The sequence below is a fragment of the Scylla paramamosain genome, chromosome 18 (assembly GCF_035594125.1).
Source record: "Scylla paramamosain isolate STU-SP2022 chromosome 18, ASM3559412v1, whole genome shotgun sequence".
Classification (NCBI taxonomy): Eukaryota; Metazoa; Arthropoda; class Malacostraca; order Decapoda; family Portunidae; genus Scylla; species Scylla paramamosain.
This window is the reverse complement of record NC_087168.1, coordinates 18,941,612-18,961,838: the sequence shown is the minus strand read 5'-3', so window position 1 is coordinate 18,961,838 and position 20,227 is coordinate 18,941,612. Positions and strand designations below refer to the sequence as shown.

Sequence of the window (20,227 nt, the reverse complement as noted above, 5' to 3'; positions counted from 1 at the left end):
GTACAAAAACGGGTATTATTATATTTACGTTCAAGGTAAAGTTGGGGTACACACAACAGCTGTGTCTGGTCTTGTAATCCTCTCCACCTTGCCCTTTGAGCTTGTGGTGGATGTCCCTTGCTCCACACAGGATCATGCTGACATCCCAATTTACCTTCCCAGGTTTCCAAGGTACTTATTAATGACCAACCTGAAGGAAGGATGAACTGCTGGATGAGCTGTGTGCCAACCACCCCAACAGCAACTACTTGAACCAGGGTCTGTAGATTTGTAGCTAGGCACACAAGCCACTACCATGGAGGCACTTACTTTTACATTGCATAATACTATTAAGTACAAGTAATTTTTGAGAAAACTGGGTGTCAAAGGAAAGAATATGCAGGTTCAACTGATGTAGAACCAATATCATTACAGCTGATGTTTCACAAATGAGTAAATGAGGTACTACACTAACATAATCTAAATACATTGCACAGAAAACTAGATTCCACAATGAAGATGTTATCAATGTGCCAGCCAGGCCAGAATCCATTCTATTAAACACTTTACTGAGCATTAGAGAACATGATTATATATATATATATATATATATATATATATATATATATATATATATATATATATATATATATATATGAACAGTTCTATCTTTTCCAGTGCTGGATCCTTAAACCTCCCTTTTGGCATGTCTCATCTTAACACATTAATATACGTACATCTTTACATTTTCTCAATCTTTCTCTCTTTCATACTCTGTTATCCTCCTATTTTTATATGGAGCTGTCCTCTCACATGATCTATCCTATACATCCCTGCAATCTCACAACCTTTTCTCCAACACCACTCTACAACTCCTTGTTCCTTAATAGATGCACAAAATCTTCCAGGTACTTTACTTATATTTCTCTATTTTAAATTTGGCACAGTCACATTTATGCTTTAGGTCTCACATGAACAGAAATGAGTGGCTACTGATGCATCTAATATGAAAATCATGATGTGGAAATATGACAATGACATGTCTTAAAGCCATAATCTTTTTGTTTATATGTATGAAATTACAAATCACATATGAGATAACTGCAGACTCACATGATGATAAAAGCCTGCATCTCCAGTCCTGTAACTACAACAAGACAAGACACATTCCTCAGGCCTTAACAACCACTGCTCCAAATAGTGAGATTCATGACATCATGATTTAGGCAGCTTGACATGGAAGAAATATTGCTAATTTTGTACACTTATTGCAGTTGTCTTTCACACCAAGGTAAGTACTGTACAAGATAATAAGGGGTTAGTATAATGTGTCCACAAGATTACAGGATGAGGTATTGTAGTGAAGGTCCAGGTCTTAGAGGAGGATGCAGTGGTTTGGTGAAGGTGTTGTGGGGCATACAACCAGTGAGCCTTGCACAGTAGCGGGCAAGGAGGGGTCGATGTGGATGTGGCACCACTGTGGGCAAGGAACTTTCTCTCCTCTTCAGTTTGTTGACACTCTTAGTTGGGCATCCTCCAATATTCACGTGGATGCATTTTTCAGGGAGACTCCTGTATCCCTCAAACACCTGTGCTGGTGCATAGGGCTGGTCTCTTCTTCTCACCTTGGCTCTGCTGAGTGTCTGGTGTAGGTGGTGCGAAGATGAGGATTTGTAATTGGGTCGTTTGGCAGGTGGAGGGTTGAGAAGAGCATCCCCAGAGATGGCTTGGTCTCTGTAAACAGAAGACTGCAAGAAGCTAGGAACATGATTGGGAGTGCAGCACAGGTACACAGTTGGCACTTGTGCTATAAAGGCTGATCCATAAGCCTCCTCCCCAAGGTTGTAGATCTCCTGCACTTGTTCAAAGGGCACGTCACCATCACCCATGCCACTGGATGACATGGAGGCTGCTGGAGGTGATGAGGACTCCTTTGTGGATGAAAACATAACCATATTGTCCGGGAGACTTTTAACGTAGCTTTTCATGACATTGACAAGCCCAGCCTGAGAGAAAAGAAGCTTTGTATTAATAAATTTATTTGTATATATATTCATATATATATAAATAAACTGTTATATTTCATGTCAAAGTTAGAGCAATGACTTGTGGTTTAACACTTTCACTGTTATTTGGAACATCTTTCCTTAATCATTAACCATTCTGACATGTCTTTTCTTGTTCTACAGCTACCTGCAAACACTGTACTGGCTAGAAATTGGAAAATACATTATTTTAACCCCTTATTTTTTTTGTACATGCTTACATTGTTTAGTGTTGTGAATTGTTGCATATTGCAGTGAAAGGATTAAAGCATTTAGAGAAACATATAGAGCCAACTATGAGAACCAAGCAGGTGGTTTGGTATTCATCCTTTCAGTGTTATTAGGCAATGAAGCACCAGTACAATACCAACACCTACCAGCAAGAGGCACTTGGCTGTGTGGGCGTCCAGGGCATCACGGGTGCTGGGGCTTGGTGCCTGGGCAATGGCATGGGCCAGACGGTTGTGGTATGAACGGGCAATGGGAGTGAGGCTGTGTAGCAGAGCAGGACATCCCAGGGTGAGGAGGCCAATTAGTGCCCCTACATGTTGTCCCCAGGGCCTGCTGCTGCTGGCCACTACACCTCCCAGACTGCTCACCACCCCCTCCCAGGTTATTCGACACCCAGGCTCTCGTGACACCACCTGAGGGAGTAGAATACCTAGCTAAATTGTCTAAGAGAGGAGTTTTGGGATCAGCCTCAACACCTTAATATCAGAGTTATCACTAAAAGATGATATTTATTACCATATTATAATGAAAGTTAACAATATGAGCCTACTGCCAAAATCCCAACTTTATATAGCCATTACCTCATCTCAAAGCCCTTTGATCTATGGAAAACCAAGAAAAAAAATCTTCTTACCTGAAGCAGCACATTGCAGGCCAAGCTGCGGATCATCTGGGTGTCTTGGGGAGACTTGCGCTCAATAATGATGCAATACACAAGCACGTTGATGATGTCACGCATCTAGTGAGGGAAAGTTTCTTTACATAACCACCATTATATATTGAAAGCCATCATTAAGTATGATTAACACATTCTGTATGACACTAAAGTATCACTGACTATTTCAGTTATGTGAATGCAAGTATAGGATGCTTTTGTGAAAATAAAAATCTATCCAAAATCCACACAAAAAGTCTCTTGAACACAAAACAAGATTATAATTTCAGGCACAACCATTATTTTACTATTAACATTATCTCATTATTTTTGGAAGGATGCACATACTGAAAACTCACATAGTTCTGAGGGCCCAAGTGGAGGTTTGGGTTCAGGAGGAGTGCCTGTACAATGAGGAGCAGGCGACGAAGAATGCAGGGCTTCTGTCTTGCCCGATGAGCTCCTCGCATCACACCACCCACTATGTACCCAACAATGCCATTCACACCAGGGTTTGATGCCACATCCTCACACATCATCTGAAGGAACATAAAAGGAAAATCAGGATCATTACGATTTTGATTTGCAAGGATGATGGAATTTAAAAATACTTTTGGTCAAGTAACAGTACTGATCAATCTCATCATTAATAGTAATGACTGCTTACTTTGAAGAGGTCATTAGATGGTCCAGTGATAACAGTGAACAGTGTCTTATAATACTGAAGATGGTCAGCTGCTAGGGGCAAGGGAGCTGGTATGGGGTCTCCACCACCCTCTCCTTTCACTATGGTGTGCCCTGTGATGTAGGCCCACTCTCCTGCAATGATACAAGACACTGTCATATTGTACCACACAGCACATTTTGACATTATAAAAAAATTATGCATTATATGTGAATAAATTAATAATACATTTGTTCAAGTTGTACATGTGCTACTGATGAAGACTGACCTCTGACACAAGGGCTGCCAGGCTGGTGAAATATGTCTCCACTGAGGCCTGTGCTGGCTAGGTTGACTATGGGATCATGTGGGATGTGCACCCCTACCTCAGGCACTGCCTGCCACTCCACTGGGTCACTGCTTGTGTACCTGAGGCAAAAGAACCAATTATGTGATGGACCAATTTTTTGTACAGAACTTGACCAAACTGCCTCCACCTGGATGGGGAATGAAACCCAGGATCTTTCAGTTGTAATAATAATAATAATAATAATAATAATAAACGATTTATTCTTTAGGCAGTCAACAAACTGAAAATGTACATTGGGGGTGGGGAAATACTTGACATTAATCCTAAAGGTAAGTCAAATCTAGAAGAGACTATTGATTGATGGCTCGCACCATGGTGTGTGTGTGTGTGTGTGTGTGTGTGTGTGTGTGTGTGTGTGTGTGTGTGTGTGTGTGTGTGTGTGTGTGTGTGTGTGTGTGTGTGTGTGTGTGTGTGTGTGTGTGCACTGGTTTTCAGATCTAAGGGAGAAAGATGCAATTGAATTGTCATACAAAGTTGTGATGAAGTTTGAAGAATTAGAATACTTAATGCTTCAGTCATCAGGGCTGAAAATAAGTTTATTCTGGTGATTAATGATTTTAAATTTGTATAATGGTGATGGAGAGACACTCACCCATTGACAGAAGGGACGTCCATCCACACAAGGGCTCGGTTGATGTCATCTGGGGTCAGTCTGCGCCTCTTGCTGTGTCTCAGGAACTGTCCACACACCTGCAAGACACGAGGTATGAATTTGTGGTGCTTTATTCATCTAAGCCTTTTAATTACACAGGTGTTTACAAGTTGGTGAATTAACAATCAGGCATATCAGTATGACATATGGTTTTATTTTAATTTGGTTATGCTATCAATTTGTGGCTTATTATGAGTATGTGGTGCTTTGTCTGAGCCACCCTGTGTGAGACTGTCAGCCTGGTATATAGGTAGATAGACAGACAGATATTCATCAAAATCACATTGATAATATTATATTACATGCATAACACCCATAGAGCTGATACAATATGAAACATTTACAGTAACAATAACCTAACTGATTTCTGGGTAAAAATGATTGATAGGACACATCATTAAGAAGCTGGACTCACTCACATTCATCTGATGCTGCACTGTTTTAGATGAGTATTGTCATAACCCACTGAGTAAAGAAGATCAAGGGGAAAGACAGAGAGTGAGACGGAGAGATGGCAGACCTGTGGTAGACTTGTAAAGGATGGGAGTCACAGAGGAAGAAGCAAGGGACAAAAGCAACTGGAGAAGACTCGTAGGTGGTGCCATCCTGACTCTAGGGAAATGGCGAAAGGAGAACATCTGTTAATTCTTCACTACATCCCATAAACGAAACACATCCCCCCACACATAAGATAAAATAAAGTAGCATGCTTACACTGAGAGTCTGTCGAAGTCTGTAGGTGACATCTGCTGCGATGACCCGGGCCAGGTCCTGTGGGAGGTCTGCCACACCTGCTGCCTCCCCCCATGTGATGATGCTCTCCACAGCCACTTGAGCACATCGCTTTTCATCACCCTGAAACATACACCAACACATTAGTCCTTTGACTTAAAGGTTCTTGGGGCTTCATTAAATAATGACTAGAACATCTTACAGGGTAATGCTCCACAGCACTACACACAGCAGGAGGCAAAACTATACCATCAAGCCCTGTGGTCAAGTGTCTAGGAATCCACCTCAATGAAGATGCCACTACAAACACCACATCCATACAACCACAAATAAAGCCAAGCAAAAAGCTAGCTGGGTCCTTAGAACCTTCAGGTCCAGAGAACAAGTACTAATGTTAACAGTGTGGAAGGCCTTCATACAGCCAATACTTGACTGCTGTAGTCAACTCTGGTCACCATACAAAAAGGGAGATATACAGGAACTGGTGTTAGTGCAAAGGTACTTCACCAGGCAAATCACAGGTATGCAAGGCCTCAATTATTGGGAGCATTTGAAAAAACTAGGCTAATACTTACAGATGAAGAGACGAGAGATATCGAGCTATATATGTATGGAAGATACTAAAGAAACTGATACCTGACCCAACTACTTCCTCACTGCATGAGACACAACAGCGTGTGAGAGAAAATCACTATCCACATCTACCCCAGAGAGAATCAAGACTCTTTTAGCCTCCAGTTTTACATAAAATAGCCCTAGAATATTCAACACACTCCCAAAACATGTTAGAGGCATCAAGAGCTGTTCTGCTATCAAGTTCAAGACTAAGGCAAATTTTTGAAGGAACAACCAGATGAGCCTCCTACACCCAGATACACAACACACTGCAGGGCAGCCTCTAACACCGTACCAGACTAGATTGATCTCCGGAAAGAAGACTCTAGGGCTGGAAGTAACGGTGGACCATCACAGATATGAGGAAGACCCTCTAAATTCTACCAAGTGAACCAAGTAAGAGGAAAGACTGGTCACGCAATAGTACACAAACTAGGCCAATAAAACCATATAACTAAGGCTTCCATAGGGAGATACATGAATTATCTATATGAACGGATGGTCGGACATTGCTACCTTGGGAGATAATTAACCAATACTTACTCGGTTGTCATTTCTATCTCCCATACTGCGGGAATGTAGCAGCGAGTGGTGTGAATCTTGATCTTGATCTTGATTCTACAGGTGACTCAGGATTACTCCTGGCTGTTAAAGTGGATTACGTGAATGAGAATGCTAGCTTGTATATAGAGGAACTGGCTGCCAGAATAAGAAGGATTAATGCAGGAGTAAGTGTGGGGAGTGGTGAATATGTGTGCTCTTTTATGCAGATGATGTAGTTATGAGTGAATCGGCAGATGACCTTCAAAGTTTGTTGGATGTTGTAGATGGGTATGGAAGAGACTTTGGAGTGAAATTTAGCAGTGAGAAAAGCAAGGTAATAATTGTGAATAGGTCAAAGGGTTAGAGAAATTCAGTGTGGAGATTGGAAGAGAATGATCTTGGGGAGAAGAATATAAATCCAGAGATGGCAAACAATAGAAATACGTAGAGAAGGCTCATTCACAACGGCGACCCCGAATAGGGAAAAGCTGGGAAGAAGAAGATTGGAAGAGAATGAATTGCAACAGACTGATGAATACAAGTACCTGGGGATGTGGATGAGTCCAAATGACTGTGTGAAGGCTAGGAATGAAAAGATAAGTATGGTAAACCAATGGGTTGGTCGACTAGGAAGTGCAGCTAGGCTGAGAGCGAGTATGCCATGCTGCGAGAAGTCTGGAAGAGCGTGGCTGTTGCGAGCATTATGTATGGTATGGATATGATTGCGTGGAATGAGAATGAACTAGATTTAAAAGTAGGATAGAATAGAGTAGCAAGAATGGCACTGAATGCATCAAGGTATGCAGCAATAGAGGCTTTGAGCGGAGTGCTTTTAGAGAGAGGCATGTAAAGGCAACCCCAAGATACAAGGCTAGATTAAAGCAAATAGATGATGCAAGATTAGCGAGAAAGGTGTTTCTATGGAATATTAGGAGTAGCAGGTGGGGGAAGAAGTGTGTTAAGATGGTAGTAAAGAGTGGCTTAGAAACTAGTTGGTCTTTTCAGCGGTTTGAGAGGAAGCATGTTGTGGATGGAAAAGGCTTAGAATGGGATGTAAGAAAATGGAAGAATGAGATAGATAGAGTTGTGGAATGTGTGGGACTGAGTGAATGGAAGAATAAGATGGAACAAAAGAGTACTTTGGAGTGGTATAGAGAGAAAGAGGCCCCAGCGTATGAAAAGTGGTATGAGGGAAGCCTGGGCGGTTATCTTTTCTTTCGAGCGACGGCACAGTGCATAGATGTGAATGCAAGGAGTTACAGATGGTCTGAGTTTCACAGCAAAGTGTGCCAGATGTGTGACATGGGAGAGGATGAGTCGGTGGAACATGTGATGCTGGAGTGCGAGAAGTATGCCAGAGACAGGGATGAGATGATTCAAGTGGTACTGAGGGAATTAGGGAATGTCAGAGAGGAGAAGACAGGAAGGGAATGAATGGTATTGCTACTGGGACTGTGTAGAGAGACGAATGAAAAGATGATTGAGGCTGTGAAGGAGTCCCTGGAGAGAAAATATGGTGTGTACGATGTAGGAGTTAGTGGTGTGAAATATGGTGTCCATTTTCTGTTTGCCACTTTTTTTTTTTTTCCTTCATAAGTTGCCGGGATTACTCCTGAGCCTGGCTCAGGAGTATTCCCGATCCACCTGTAGCAACAAGATCAAGATCAAGATCAAGCTAGTATCGTGCGAAATCCTTGAGCTGAGAGCATACTTGCGAGTCGGTCATCTGCGTATGTGCATCATCGCGTCAGCATCACGACACCGATCCTAGCTAAGACATAGTAACAACTGTGTTCCAAACCAAAAAGCCCACATCTTCCCCCCACACGGTGATAATCTCTACTCACACACACACACACACACACACACACACACACACACACACACGTCAGCACCACAGCACATGGCCTGCGAGATTCTTGAGCTCCAAGGTTTTTTTTTTTTTTTTTCCACAGCCTCATTATGGTGACTATACCTTGATCATTAAAACCTGTTTTGATTCACATCAATAGAAGGTGTCTTCAAGTCATTACTGAATAATCTTACAGGCTAAAAACAAGTTATATTAGCACCTATATAGGCCCACGGAACACACGGGGTGCAAGATGGGAGTTCTTAACTTGACCTAACCTAAACAAACCATACCTAACGTAACCAAACCAAAATTAACTTAACCTAACCTAAACAGGTAAATTTATATAAGTGCAGCCGTCTAACATTTTCGGGCGAAACTACATTTTTCTGGTAGATTTTGATGTGCTCTGAATGCGCCTAGTAACTGTTTCCGCCACAAATCAACGTCTTTTTTTCTTTTTAATACCTCACACACACACACACACACACACACCAAGAACAGCAACAGTAACGGTTTTGAGCTGCTCTATAATTTTTCATGTCAAAAGTATCTTTCGAAATTGTAATCTGAAGTTTTATGATATTTTATCAGTACAATCTAAAAGGTTAAAGAACTGCTGCTATATCACAGGGTCTACCTTTGCAAGTGGGCCATGTGGCCGTCCTTAGGTATTAGTGATATAATTAATTAGTTCAGGTGGGTGTGTAGTACCTGGAGGGAAGCAGTGGCAGGGAGCTCCAAGGCTTCCCAATAGTGACTGAAAGTGACGGTGAACAAACAATAGATTTTAGAGATAATTTGCCGTGACATGAGCGCCATTAAGTGCTCTGAGCCGTAAAACAATGTGGATTATTGGTATTGACGTGTGTGTGTGAGTCTGTGTGTGTGTGTGTGTGTGTGTGTGTGTGTGTGTGTGTGTGTGTGTGTGTGTGTGTGTGTGTGTGTGTGTAGATGGACCCGAACTGAAAAAAAATGTATATATATATATATATATATATATATATATATATATATATATATATATATATATATATATATATATATATATATATATATATATATATATATATATATATATATATATCGTCTGCTACCTAATAACATTTCCTCCCTCCAATTTCTCAGTTCCTCATGACGAGCAAGGGTCATCACATCAGCGGGGTTCGTGACGGGGACACCTGGCTGGCTTTCACGGTGCCTGGAGGTCGCTGCTGTGCTCTTGCCTCTTTTCTTCATCTTGGAAAATGTGATGCATATTTCTTCTTGATATACGAGGAGAGAAAAGTGAGTAAATATCCATCTCCGTTTTTCTCTTTTGTGATTTAGTTTACCCTTAGGGAGAGCGAGATAGAGAGAGAGAGAGAGAGAGAGAGGGAGAGAGTTGCGCTTGCCGCTCTCCCAGCCACCTGTGCGTCTATTGACTGTGACGGGCCTGACGTAACTCAACACCACACTGAGGGCAGGACAGTTAAGGCCTCTGGTTTATCCTCAAAGTCCGTTAACGAGAAAAGTTGCAGGGACGGGTTTTACTGTCTCAAGGATCAGCACCAGCGCCCGGCACCCGTCATGAGCTGGGCTCCTTAGCGAGATAACCCGTGGACACTGGGCACTAAATTAGTATTACGAACGATTCCCAAACTCGAGAATATCATCTTTTGGGCCGTATTCTGAGACACTTCTGCACCCACCCCGACAGACTAACAAGATTTCTAAATTTTTTAACAGTAAACACTATTGAGAACCCGCCTTATAATTTCTGTGGCCTTTGGAAATACTCGTGTTGAAAGAGCAAAGCGTTTCTAAATACCGGCATGCTCTCGTTCAGTCACTATCCTTGCATTTCCTTCAGTTTTCTCAAGCGTTCCCAATGAGGGTTGCGCCTCTGACACTCGGCAGGTTTGAATGACACTTCTCCTTCACTTAATTATCGTAAACTAATACCCGATCAGAAGATTCACTTGACTGAGTCACAGATACGCGCGTAATCAGTCATGGTCCAGTCATCAGCTCACGGACGAAGGTGTCAGAGGCTTCAATGTTTTATCCCAGGCTCACATTATATTTTAACTATTAATTAAGCTGGCTTAGTATATTAAAATCCCAACCCGCTTCATTTGTAATTTCTATTGTTTCTTTTAAATTTTAAATTTGAACTATATCTTATTTTTGTCACTTTTAACTTTCATTTCAGCATTGCATTTTGTTATCCGGCGCCATATATCCTTAGTTGTTGCGGCGCCACGCAGGAAATTTTCTAATCACGTCACTTTACTTCCTTCCCGCTTCACCGCTACAACCTCGCGTGTGCCCAGACATTGCCAGCTATCAGGCAGGGAAAGAGGATCAACTTTTAACGCACTTCACTCGAGAGAGAGAGAGAGAGAGAAAAAAAAAAACTCAGTTAACTAAACCGAAAAGAAATTCAAGTGGATTTGAAATCGACTGTCTGAGAGTGCCCGTTAGGATTCAGTGGGCGAGAAGAAGTCTCCTGGAAAAAGTATTGCAGCCTTGAAGCAGCAGATGAGGGAGTCCTGGAAAGCCATTCTGATCCTGTACAAAACGCTTACTCATGTGTCTGTAATTACAAGTTCCAGAAACTTACAACTTGGTGAATTTGATCATGGTGACACACACACACACACACACAAGGAGACAGGACTACACGACAATAACTCAACCCACGCGATTCTCAAATAGAGTGGTAGAGGAATGGAATGGACTCAGTAATTAAGCTGTTATTGCTGAATCATTTGTAAGTTTTAAAAGATTAGAAAAATTTACGGGTGGGGATGACAGGGTAGATATGTTTCGTACAGGGAATGCCACGTGTAGGCCTGATGGCTTCTTGTAGCTTCCCTTATGTTCTTATGTGTACTACAACTAGATAAATAGAACAACATGACCGCATGAATACACCTTTCCTTACTACAAGAATACATAAACACATCTTTCTTGCTTGAACCTGAAATTCACTGCCGCCTTTCTATTCCTTTCATCCTCGTCCAGTCAGTCCAAAATACAGGACTACGTAGGTTTATTCACTTTTCTCAATCTACGCTACAGGAACTCTATGACCCGTATTCAGAAACGCTTCACTCTTTCACCACAACTATTTACGAAGGCCACAGAGACAATTAGCCGGGTTCTCAAGAGTGTCTCTCCTGTGAATAATGAAGAAATCTTGCTAATCTGTCACTAGAACCATAAAAATACCCTTAGAAACCCGTGGCGCTTCAACTAGAGCCTTTTGAAAGCAGTGGAGGAGTTGCGGCGTAGGTGCTTCAAATCATGATCCTATAATACCAAGCCTGCAATCTCCCGAAGCCCTCTACCAGCACCTCCTTTGTTGATGTGGAGGGAAAGTTGTGACCAGTCTTGCCATCGCCACTTCCTACCACCGGATGGCCCTGTCCCCTATACCACGTGCAGTGAGGCGTCTTGACACCTCCGTACTATCTCATAAGACATAAGGTCTTAAATGGTGCAGCGAAAGACTTGTATTGTCAGGGACCTTCAGCGTGTTGGGCTGGAGGAACAGGAGGTGGAAGAAGAAAAAGGAGAACAAGAATAACACGAACAAGAAGAAGAAAAAGAAGAATAAGAACTAAAGCAAAGAAAAGTAGAAGAAAAGAAGCTTATACAGTTACAGAGAGGACTTGGGGCTGCAAACTGTCAGTGGTGCCTTCCCAAACCATACTCTTAACTCACACCAAACCATTTCATTAATACATAGCCGAGACTACAGCAATTAGAGGGTCGAGCTAAACACGCAAGAGACTCATACGAATACAGAGAGGACTCGGGTCTACAAACTCTATCTCTCCCTGTAAGCTCCCTGTAAGCTGGTTTGCAAAGTTATCAGCACACGGACAGGTAAAAGAAATGCAGTCAATTTCCCACGGTGACTGCCATGCACGAAGATTTCATTGAGACTTGAGGAGTTCCGCAATTAAAGCTCTTCACAGTATTGCCGATGTCAGCAGATGGCCCTAAGCAGGAGAAGTAAGGTCATTAGAAGAAGCAGAAGGAGAGGGCGGAGACTGAGGAAGAGGAAGAGGGGGAGGAAGAGGAGGAGAAGGAGAAGGAGAAGGAGGAGAACGAGCAGGAGGAAGAAAAGAACAAGAACGAAAACAAAAATAACAAGAGAAGAACAATATAATAATAATAATAATAATAATAATAATAAGACAACATCAACAACAACAAGAGCAAGAAGAAGGAAAAGACGAGGAGAAGGAGGACGAACAGGCGGAGGACAAAAAAAAGGTAAGGACAAAGGATAAGGAAGAGAAGGAGGAGGAGAAGGAGGAGGAGGAGGAGGAGGAGGAGGAGGAGGAGGAGGAGGAGGAGGAGGAACCAGAAGAAAAAAGGAGGAAGAAAAGGAGAACATGACCATTCTGAGTAACAAAAGATCAGACAATACTGGGGACTTTTGGTATCTGAGTATATATAGGAAGAGAAGGAGGAGGATGAGGAGGAGGAGGAGGAGCTGGAGTCAAAGAAACGAGAAGCGAAGGAGAAAGAGCATAACAACAACATTCCGAGTGACTAAAGATCAGCAACTGTAGGCGACTTTAGGTGTTTGTTTAGTATAATGAGATCACAAAGTTGCACTCATTGTTTTCTCTCTCTAGCTAACGGAGGCCGGAAGCGCGCTGGCAATACTCTGATCTCCCCCTACCCCGCTCTCTCTCTCTCTCTCTCTCTCTCTCTCTCTCTCTCTCTCTCTCTCTCTCTCTCTCTCTCTCTGATAGCTTATTGTAATCTTGCTACCTGTTCTTGCGTTTATATTTTTCTCCTTTTTCTTTTTTCCTTGTCTTCTTCTTCCCTTTACTCAGTTCATGCTCGTCCTCGTCCTCTTTCTCCTCCTCTTCTTCCTCTTCTTCCTCCTCCTTCTTCCGTTCAACCTCGTAGTTTTCTTTCTTTCCTTTTCATCTTCTTTTCTTTCCCCTTCTTTATTTGTCTTCTTGCGGCAGTCTCTCTCTCTCTCTCTCTCTCTCTCTCTCTCTCTCTCTCTCTCTCTCTCTCTCTCTCTGATAGCTTATTGTAATCTTGCTGCCTGTTCTTGCGTTTATATTTTCCTTCCTCATTTATTTCAGCTTTCTTACATCCTCCTTCGTTTAATCCTTTTTTCCGTTCCGATTCTTGTTATCTTTTATTCTTCCTTCTTCCTTCTTGTTCCATCTCCTCTTGGTGTTTCTTTCTTTCGGAGCTTTAAAGGAAGATTAGACAAATTTATGAGTTGGGGATGATAAGTGGAAACAGGTAGGTATGTTTCGTACAGGGACTGCCCCGTGTTGGCCTGATGGCTTCTTGCAGCTTCCCTTATTTTCTTGTGTCTTTATGTTATTGCTTGGGTTGTGTCATATTTTTTGGGCGAAATCATCACAGATTGAACGAAGCCTTTTGACGTCTTTATGTGTTTTCTGTGTGACTTAATATTTAGCTCAATCTTAGTGCTTATCGAGTTTAACTGGCGAGTGTACTTAAAATTTATATTTTGCAAGTATCTTGTGATTTTTTAATTGGCCTTACGTAAGTTCCAAATATTTTTCCTCATAATATTGGGACCGGCACCTTCAGTGAGCCCTTTCCAGCCTTTTTGGTTGCCTTTGGTCAGAAACCCTCTTACGTGAAAAAAAAAAATAAAAAATAAAATAAATAAAAAAATGTCTTAATTCTTTTATTTATTTATCTATTTATTTATTTTATTTATTCATTTTTTTGCACTTCTGAGTGAAGGACATTGAGAAAAAGAACAACTGTCAAGGCACTTTTCCTCATGATTTTGGGAACTGGCACCTTCTGTTGGCTTAAAAAAATATTTATTTATTTTTTCCTTCTAGCCCATTTGTTGCCCCGACCATAACCTATCCTACATAAGGAAAAAAAGTCTTATTTCTATAGTTTCTGGTATTACTGAGTGAACAACATTGAGAAAAAGTGCTATAGCTAAGATGTCCCGGCGCCTGCGTGTTAGAGGAGGGCCGCTGGAGGCACCACCAATCAGCGCCTCTCAGCCACCAGCAGCCGCCTCCGTCACCGCCGCCGCCCGCCAGTTGCTTCGTGCACTGGCTGAGCGTTAGTAGTGTCTCGCTGCGTCGTGGTTACCTTCGCCAACTTTTCTCGAACTAACTCCCTGCGCTTATCAATACAAACAAGTGTTAAAAGTCACTCTTGGTGCCCCTTGTACTCCTCAACCCCAGTTTCCGGCGGTGATTGCGTCTGTGTCATTTGTTGCGGAACTTTGAAACTTTGGCGGTGGAGGAGCAGGAGGTGGTGGAGGCGCTGGTGGTGTTTTCTTAGCCCTGGAGCACCGCACTCCGCCACCGAGCCCCTGAACCACCACAGCCACAGGTAAGGACGAGGGGGACACGGCTAAGGGGATGTATAAATGCTGCTGGGAGATATCAATGATGGAAAGAAGGGTATAGATGTTGTGGTGCTCTGAGAATTGTCTAGATGCTTTGAAGAGCGGTATTGATGCTGTTAAGGGAATATAGAATAGGGTTATTGGTGATGTTGGAAAAATATAGATACTGTAAAGAGAGTTATAGATTTTCTTATGGAAATATTGATGCTGGGAGGAAGAAATAGATGCTGTGAAGAAGGATACTGGTGATGATGAGAGATTATAAATGCTATGAGGAGGAAATAAGATAAGGAAGGATATAGGTAAAGACTCTGCCAGAGGAATATAGATCCTGCGAGGACGAATGCAAACGATACAAAAAGATAAACAAGCTTATAGTTAGAAGAAAAGAAACCGACTTAGAAAGAAGCTTGAATCTAGACGAAAAAAAAAAAAGTAAATAAATGAAAAAAAAAAAAGAGAAGGAAGGAGCTTATATTTAGAAAGAAGTCGCCTTACTGTATGTGAACCAACAGGCTTTTTGCAGTCTTACTATGATGCAAGAGGAAGGCAAGAGCAAAGTCTGCATGTGCAAGATACTTGGGAATCCGGGTGGCTATTATGTTGGTGGTAATGGAGGTGATGGTGATGGTAATGGTGGATCAGCTCGTCTTTTGCAGTCTTACTTTCTTATACTAGAGGAAGGCAAGAGTCAATTCTGCATATAAGCTCCCTCGGATTCCGGTTGGTCATAATGGTGGTGCTGGTGGTGGTAGTGGTGATGCCTCGTGTGGATCAGCTGGTCTTTTGCAGTCTATTCTTATACGAGAGGAAGGCAAGAGTCAATTCTGCATCTGAGCTACTTGAGATTCCGGTTGGTCATAATGGTGGTGGTGGTGGTGGTGGTGGGAATGCTGCGGGGTGCTGGACGGCTGCGTGCATTGTATTTCCCATGATTCAACGGCGCCTGCCTACGTACGTGTTCTGATTGATAGTGTATGCTAAGTGGCTTTATGAAATCACCAGAGCGTTGCGCAGACCTATCCTGATCCTGCGCGGCTCAGTATAATGCTAAACGTACGTCGGGTGGTTCCAGAGAGAGAGAGAGAGAGAGAGAGAGAGAGAGAGAGAGAGAGAGAGAGAGAGAGAGAGAGAGAGAGATACTGCCGGAAGAAGACAAATAAAGAAGGGGAAAAGAAAAGAAGATGAAAAAGAAAGAAAGAAAACTACGAGGTGGAACGGAAGAAGGAGGAAGAAGAAGAGGAAGAGGAGGAGAAGGAGGACGAGGACGAGCATGAACAAAGTAAAGGGGAGAAGCAGACAAGGAGAAAGAAAAAAGAGGAGGAAAAGGAAAGATAAGGAAGGAAAAAATGAGACAACATCTTCAGTGGTCTGGCCTTTTTTTGGATGAGTGTGGTGCAGGAAGCCGCTCGTTCCTGCAACTACACCCTGGAGGAGGAGGAGGACGAAGAGAGAGAGAGGAGAGGAGGAGGAGGAGGAGGAGGAAGATGTTCTCAACGAGGTGTCTGCCCAAGCGAGGAGAGACAGAACAGGACAACATGGCAAGCTACAAGCCATTCCAACACACACACACACACACACACACACACACACACACACACACACAGAGAGAGAGAGAGAGAGAGAGAGAGAGAGAGAGAGAGAGAGAGAGAGAGAGAGAGAGAGAGAGAGAGAGAGAGAGAGAGAGACTGGAATGCATGATCAGAGGAAATAGTGTGTGGAAACGGCATGCACATCCATACATTTTGATATCGGAGCAATATTTTAGCGGCTGGTTTCCCTTTGAATTTATCCTTTCAGTGCTGCGTTCTTCTTTCTAGGAAGTAATTTTGAACTTGGAGGAGGAGGAAGAAGAAAAAGAAAAAGGAAAGGAAGAAGTCCATGCATGAAACACACTTACCTATTTCCACCTATCCTCCCATTCACAAATTGACCTAATGTTTTAAATTTCCCTAATGACTGAAAACGATTGCGAATTGGGGGGCAGTTTGGCAGCTCCCTGATACGTCTCCATTATGCAAGCTTACGACCGCATTCTGAGACTTTCTGCTCCGCACCTCCACTACTTTCAAAAGACTCTAGTTGAAGTTACACAGGGTTTAAGAATGTTTTCATGCTTTTAGTGGCAGATTAACAAGATTTCGACATTACTAACAGAAAAAAAAACACTCTTGAGAACGCGGCTCATCATCTCTGTGACCTTGGAAAACAGTCGTGGTGAGGGAGCAGAGCGTTTCTAAATACGGGAGCTGGATATCCGGTTCTATCACGTGCACCAAGCGAGGGAAGTCTTCCGAGGCTAAGGAGACCCCGGGCACTGCAAGGCACATAGGGGCCACATCGGCTTTAAGCGCCGCTATGACAAGACCTGGAAGAATTAATACCGCAGGCTAACTGTGTGGGGGAAGCTTAATGACCGATGTTTTTCATGCGATATAGAAAAAAAAAAAAAAAAATCATTAGAACGTGAAGTGAAGAAGGAGAGAGGGAGCGAGCGAGAGAGAGAGAGAGAGAGAGAGAGAGAGAGAGAGAGAGAGAGAGAGAGAGAGAGAGAGAGAGAGAGAAAGGTGTGCATGTGTGTGTATGTGTGTGTGTGTGGGGGGGGGTTGTAAGAGTGCATGTGTGTGTGTGTGTGTGTGTATACTGTTCACTGCCTCTCTGCTCTGTCAAGTACGAGTATATCTTTCCACTCCTCCCTTTAATTAAGCATTCCAGTTCCTCAGTAAATACTAACAAATGCAATTACCAGGCAAACTCAAGTACTCGCATCATCATGAATCCCACAGTTACCGACTCCCTAATATAATAAAGTAATCTGATGCTACTGGTAACGACTCCAGCGCTGATAGATTGAAGCGTCCCAATATCAGCCGGGTATCTGGGCTTTTGAAATTGATGTTACTGACGCTCAAAATCACCACATTACATTCCCAGAGAGAGAGAGAGAGAGAGAGAGAGAGAGAGAGAGAGAGAGAGAGAGAGAGAGAGAGACCTTATCTTCCTATAAAGTTTACTATTCCAAAGGCTCCGTTGACAGTAATAAAGGCAGAAATTAAAGTTCAGGTTTGGTGAGGGAGAGAGTTTACTAGTATTTAAAAAGTTTCATTCATAATCAGTAATAAAAATAAAGATTAAAGCTCATCTTTAGTAAAGTTGTGTGTGTGATGCTTGACTTAACATCCTGTAGAGTTCATTATTAAATATCTCCATTCATATTCAGTAGTAAAGGTGGAATTTAATGCTAAAATATAGTAGATTACACTTAACGTACACATCATCACATACAATCGATCAGCACTTCAACTTGAGTTCAGAACGCCGTAGGGAAATCCTCAGATAAAAAAAATACTGACACATGAGAAGATACACTCAATTCAGACATCACTGCGCTATTCTGGTTACATATCAAGAGCTACGCACACGAATATTCCTTAAGATTATTCCCATGAAGACGAGATGTAAACGAATATTCTTATAGTCCAGTCAAGTCCGCCATTGGCTCTCGCTGCCGTAATCCTGTTTCCCCGGAGTTTCACTTTTTTGGGGCTCGCCTAACGCACAGGTTAATGGGCCATGTGTCACAACAGTTTACCTGCTTGATAACGCCATCGACTCCCGCTAAACGGTTTTCCAAAATGATACCAAATTCCCGCGTGCCACTTAATTCATCTCCTGCTTAACACGACGCGGCTCATCAGGTGTTGTTGAGTGTGATGGCGTGGAATAAGGATGAAAGTAAGGAGACTGTATAAAGCCAGAAGTTGAGGATGCAGAAGAAGAGTGCAAAAGTAACAGTAAAGTAGACTTCTGATTATTGTTAGTGGAAAGAAAACGATGACTAGCAATGGAAAAAAAAAGAAAAATACGACGAACATTAAATACGCAGGATGGAAAAGAGTAATGAAGTGCTGAAGTAATACTAAAGTAGATAGACTTCTGATAATTGTTAGTGGAAAAAGAAAACGACGAACTAGCAACAGAAAAGGAAAGAAAACGAAGAGGGACAGTATCCCTAATTGCTTAAAGTTAAGGATAGAGAAGAAAAGAGAAGAGTAATGCAGAAATACCACTAAAGTAGACTTATAATTATTGTCAATGAAAAGAAAACAACGACCTAGTAATCAAAAGGAAAGAAAAAGAAGAGGAACATTGAAGGAAACAGAAGAGGAACATAGTATGATTAAATTTGAGGACTGAGACGAAGAAAAGAAAAAGTGCAGAAGTAACACTGCAGTAGTCATCTGAAATTAGTGGAAAGAAAACGACGACCTACCAATGAAAAGGAAAGAGAAAGAAGAGAAACCGTAATTGGTCTACATGTTGGAAACCTGTCCCTGCGCGGATGCTGGGAACAAAAGTGTGGTGTTACATCTGTGTGTTGTGTGTCTGCAGAAGTGTTTTGAGTGTGGTGCGTGTCTGCGTGCGTGTGGCGGTAAAGAAAGAATTTAAATTACGTTTGAAACACGAGCAGACATCTGAATGGAAAAGCAGAAACACCATCCTATCTTCAAAACCTCAACCTCCACCCAGCTGCTCTGAAGGAGATGAAAAAGGTAAACTCAGCTGGGAAAGGAAATTTGTGGTATTCAGTTTTTCTTTCACATTTTCTTTCACTTTATATTTTTTGCAGCACATCCCGTCGACCTGTTGTGTTTTTGGGCGTTGTTTTACTTTATTTTTAGCCGGGCAAAGGAGGACAGGGACTTCGGTTGTAGTTCTTGCGCTGTATCTTGACTTACTGACGCACAGAACGCAGCGCAGGTATCGAAGTGAGTGTTGCGTCGTGAGTTGCGGGAGAAGTGTTGCATTGTGTACTTGAAAATAGCGGGAAACCGGTAATTAGACAGCCTTCCCTTTTATCTTATCTTATTTTCTATGTGGAAGAAATGTTGCATTGTGTGCTTATGAACAGCGGAAAGCAGTAATTAAACAAACCCACCTTTATTTTCTCTTATTTTTCTTTTACGTGGATTTCAACTTAACTTTTTAGGGAGCGAAAATTAAGCAGTGGTACCTCAGTTATAGTTTTTCACCTTTTTTTCTCTTTTTTAATTTTCTGTAGGTCTTGATCAGGTTAATTTCCATGTAAAAATAGCAGGAGGTGAATGTTTTACCGCGAATGTGTGACGTGTTTCCTCAATGCTGTGTGTGTGTGTGTGTGTGTGTGTTGTGGTGACATTTTTCACGCCCACGTCCTCGAGATACTCATTCCCACGCCCTCACGTCATTCAGTAGTGGCCATTGCACCCCAACACTCGCATACACAATGAGGCCATTAGATTCCAAGCCCATTACACCCGCTGCCCTCCATTACACGCGCGTCGAGGCAGCGTGGCGCCTCTTATCAGTAATACAAGTGACCTTCTGAAAGCCTTTCCACTCGAGACCATTTCCTCGGCCACCCGGGAGGAAAAGACCAAATGCAGGCGGTAAGGACACGTAAACCTTTCCCTAGTAATCAGTACACGTGCCGCTGCCATTACCATTATTGCGCCAGACCATTACTTCCATTC

At 42.4% G+C, this 20,227-nt stretch overlaps 1 protein-coding gene across 1 annotated transcript; it reads right to left on the bottom strand.

The window, feature by feature from the left end:
• Window position 1: 1 nt before the first annotated feature.
• Window positions 2-6,621, bottom strand: LOC135109238 (TAF6-like RNA polymerase II p300/CBP-associated factor-associated factor 65 kDa subunit 6L). The gene is made up of 9 exons (XM_064020482.1): window positions 6,487-6,621; window positions 5,311-5,451; window positions 4,537-4,634; window positions 3,864-4,003; window positions 3,578-3,729; window positions 3,270-3,449; window positions 2,890-2,994; window positions 2,402-2,668; window positions 2-1,985 (listed from the first exon to the last, which is right to left on the bottom strand). Exons 1-9 carry the CDS (start codon window positions 6,508-6,510, stop codon window positions 1,320-1,322), a joined length of 1,773 nt encoding a protein of 590 aa, XP_063876552.1. The 5' UTR covers window positions 6,511-6,621; the 3' UTR covers window positions 2-1,319.
• Between the last annotated feature and the right edge of the window lie 13,606 nt (window positions 6,622-20,227).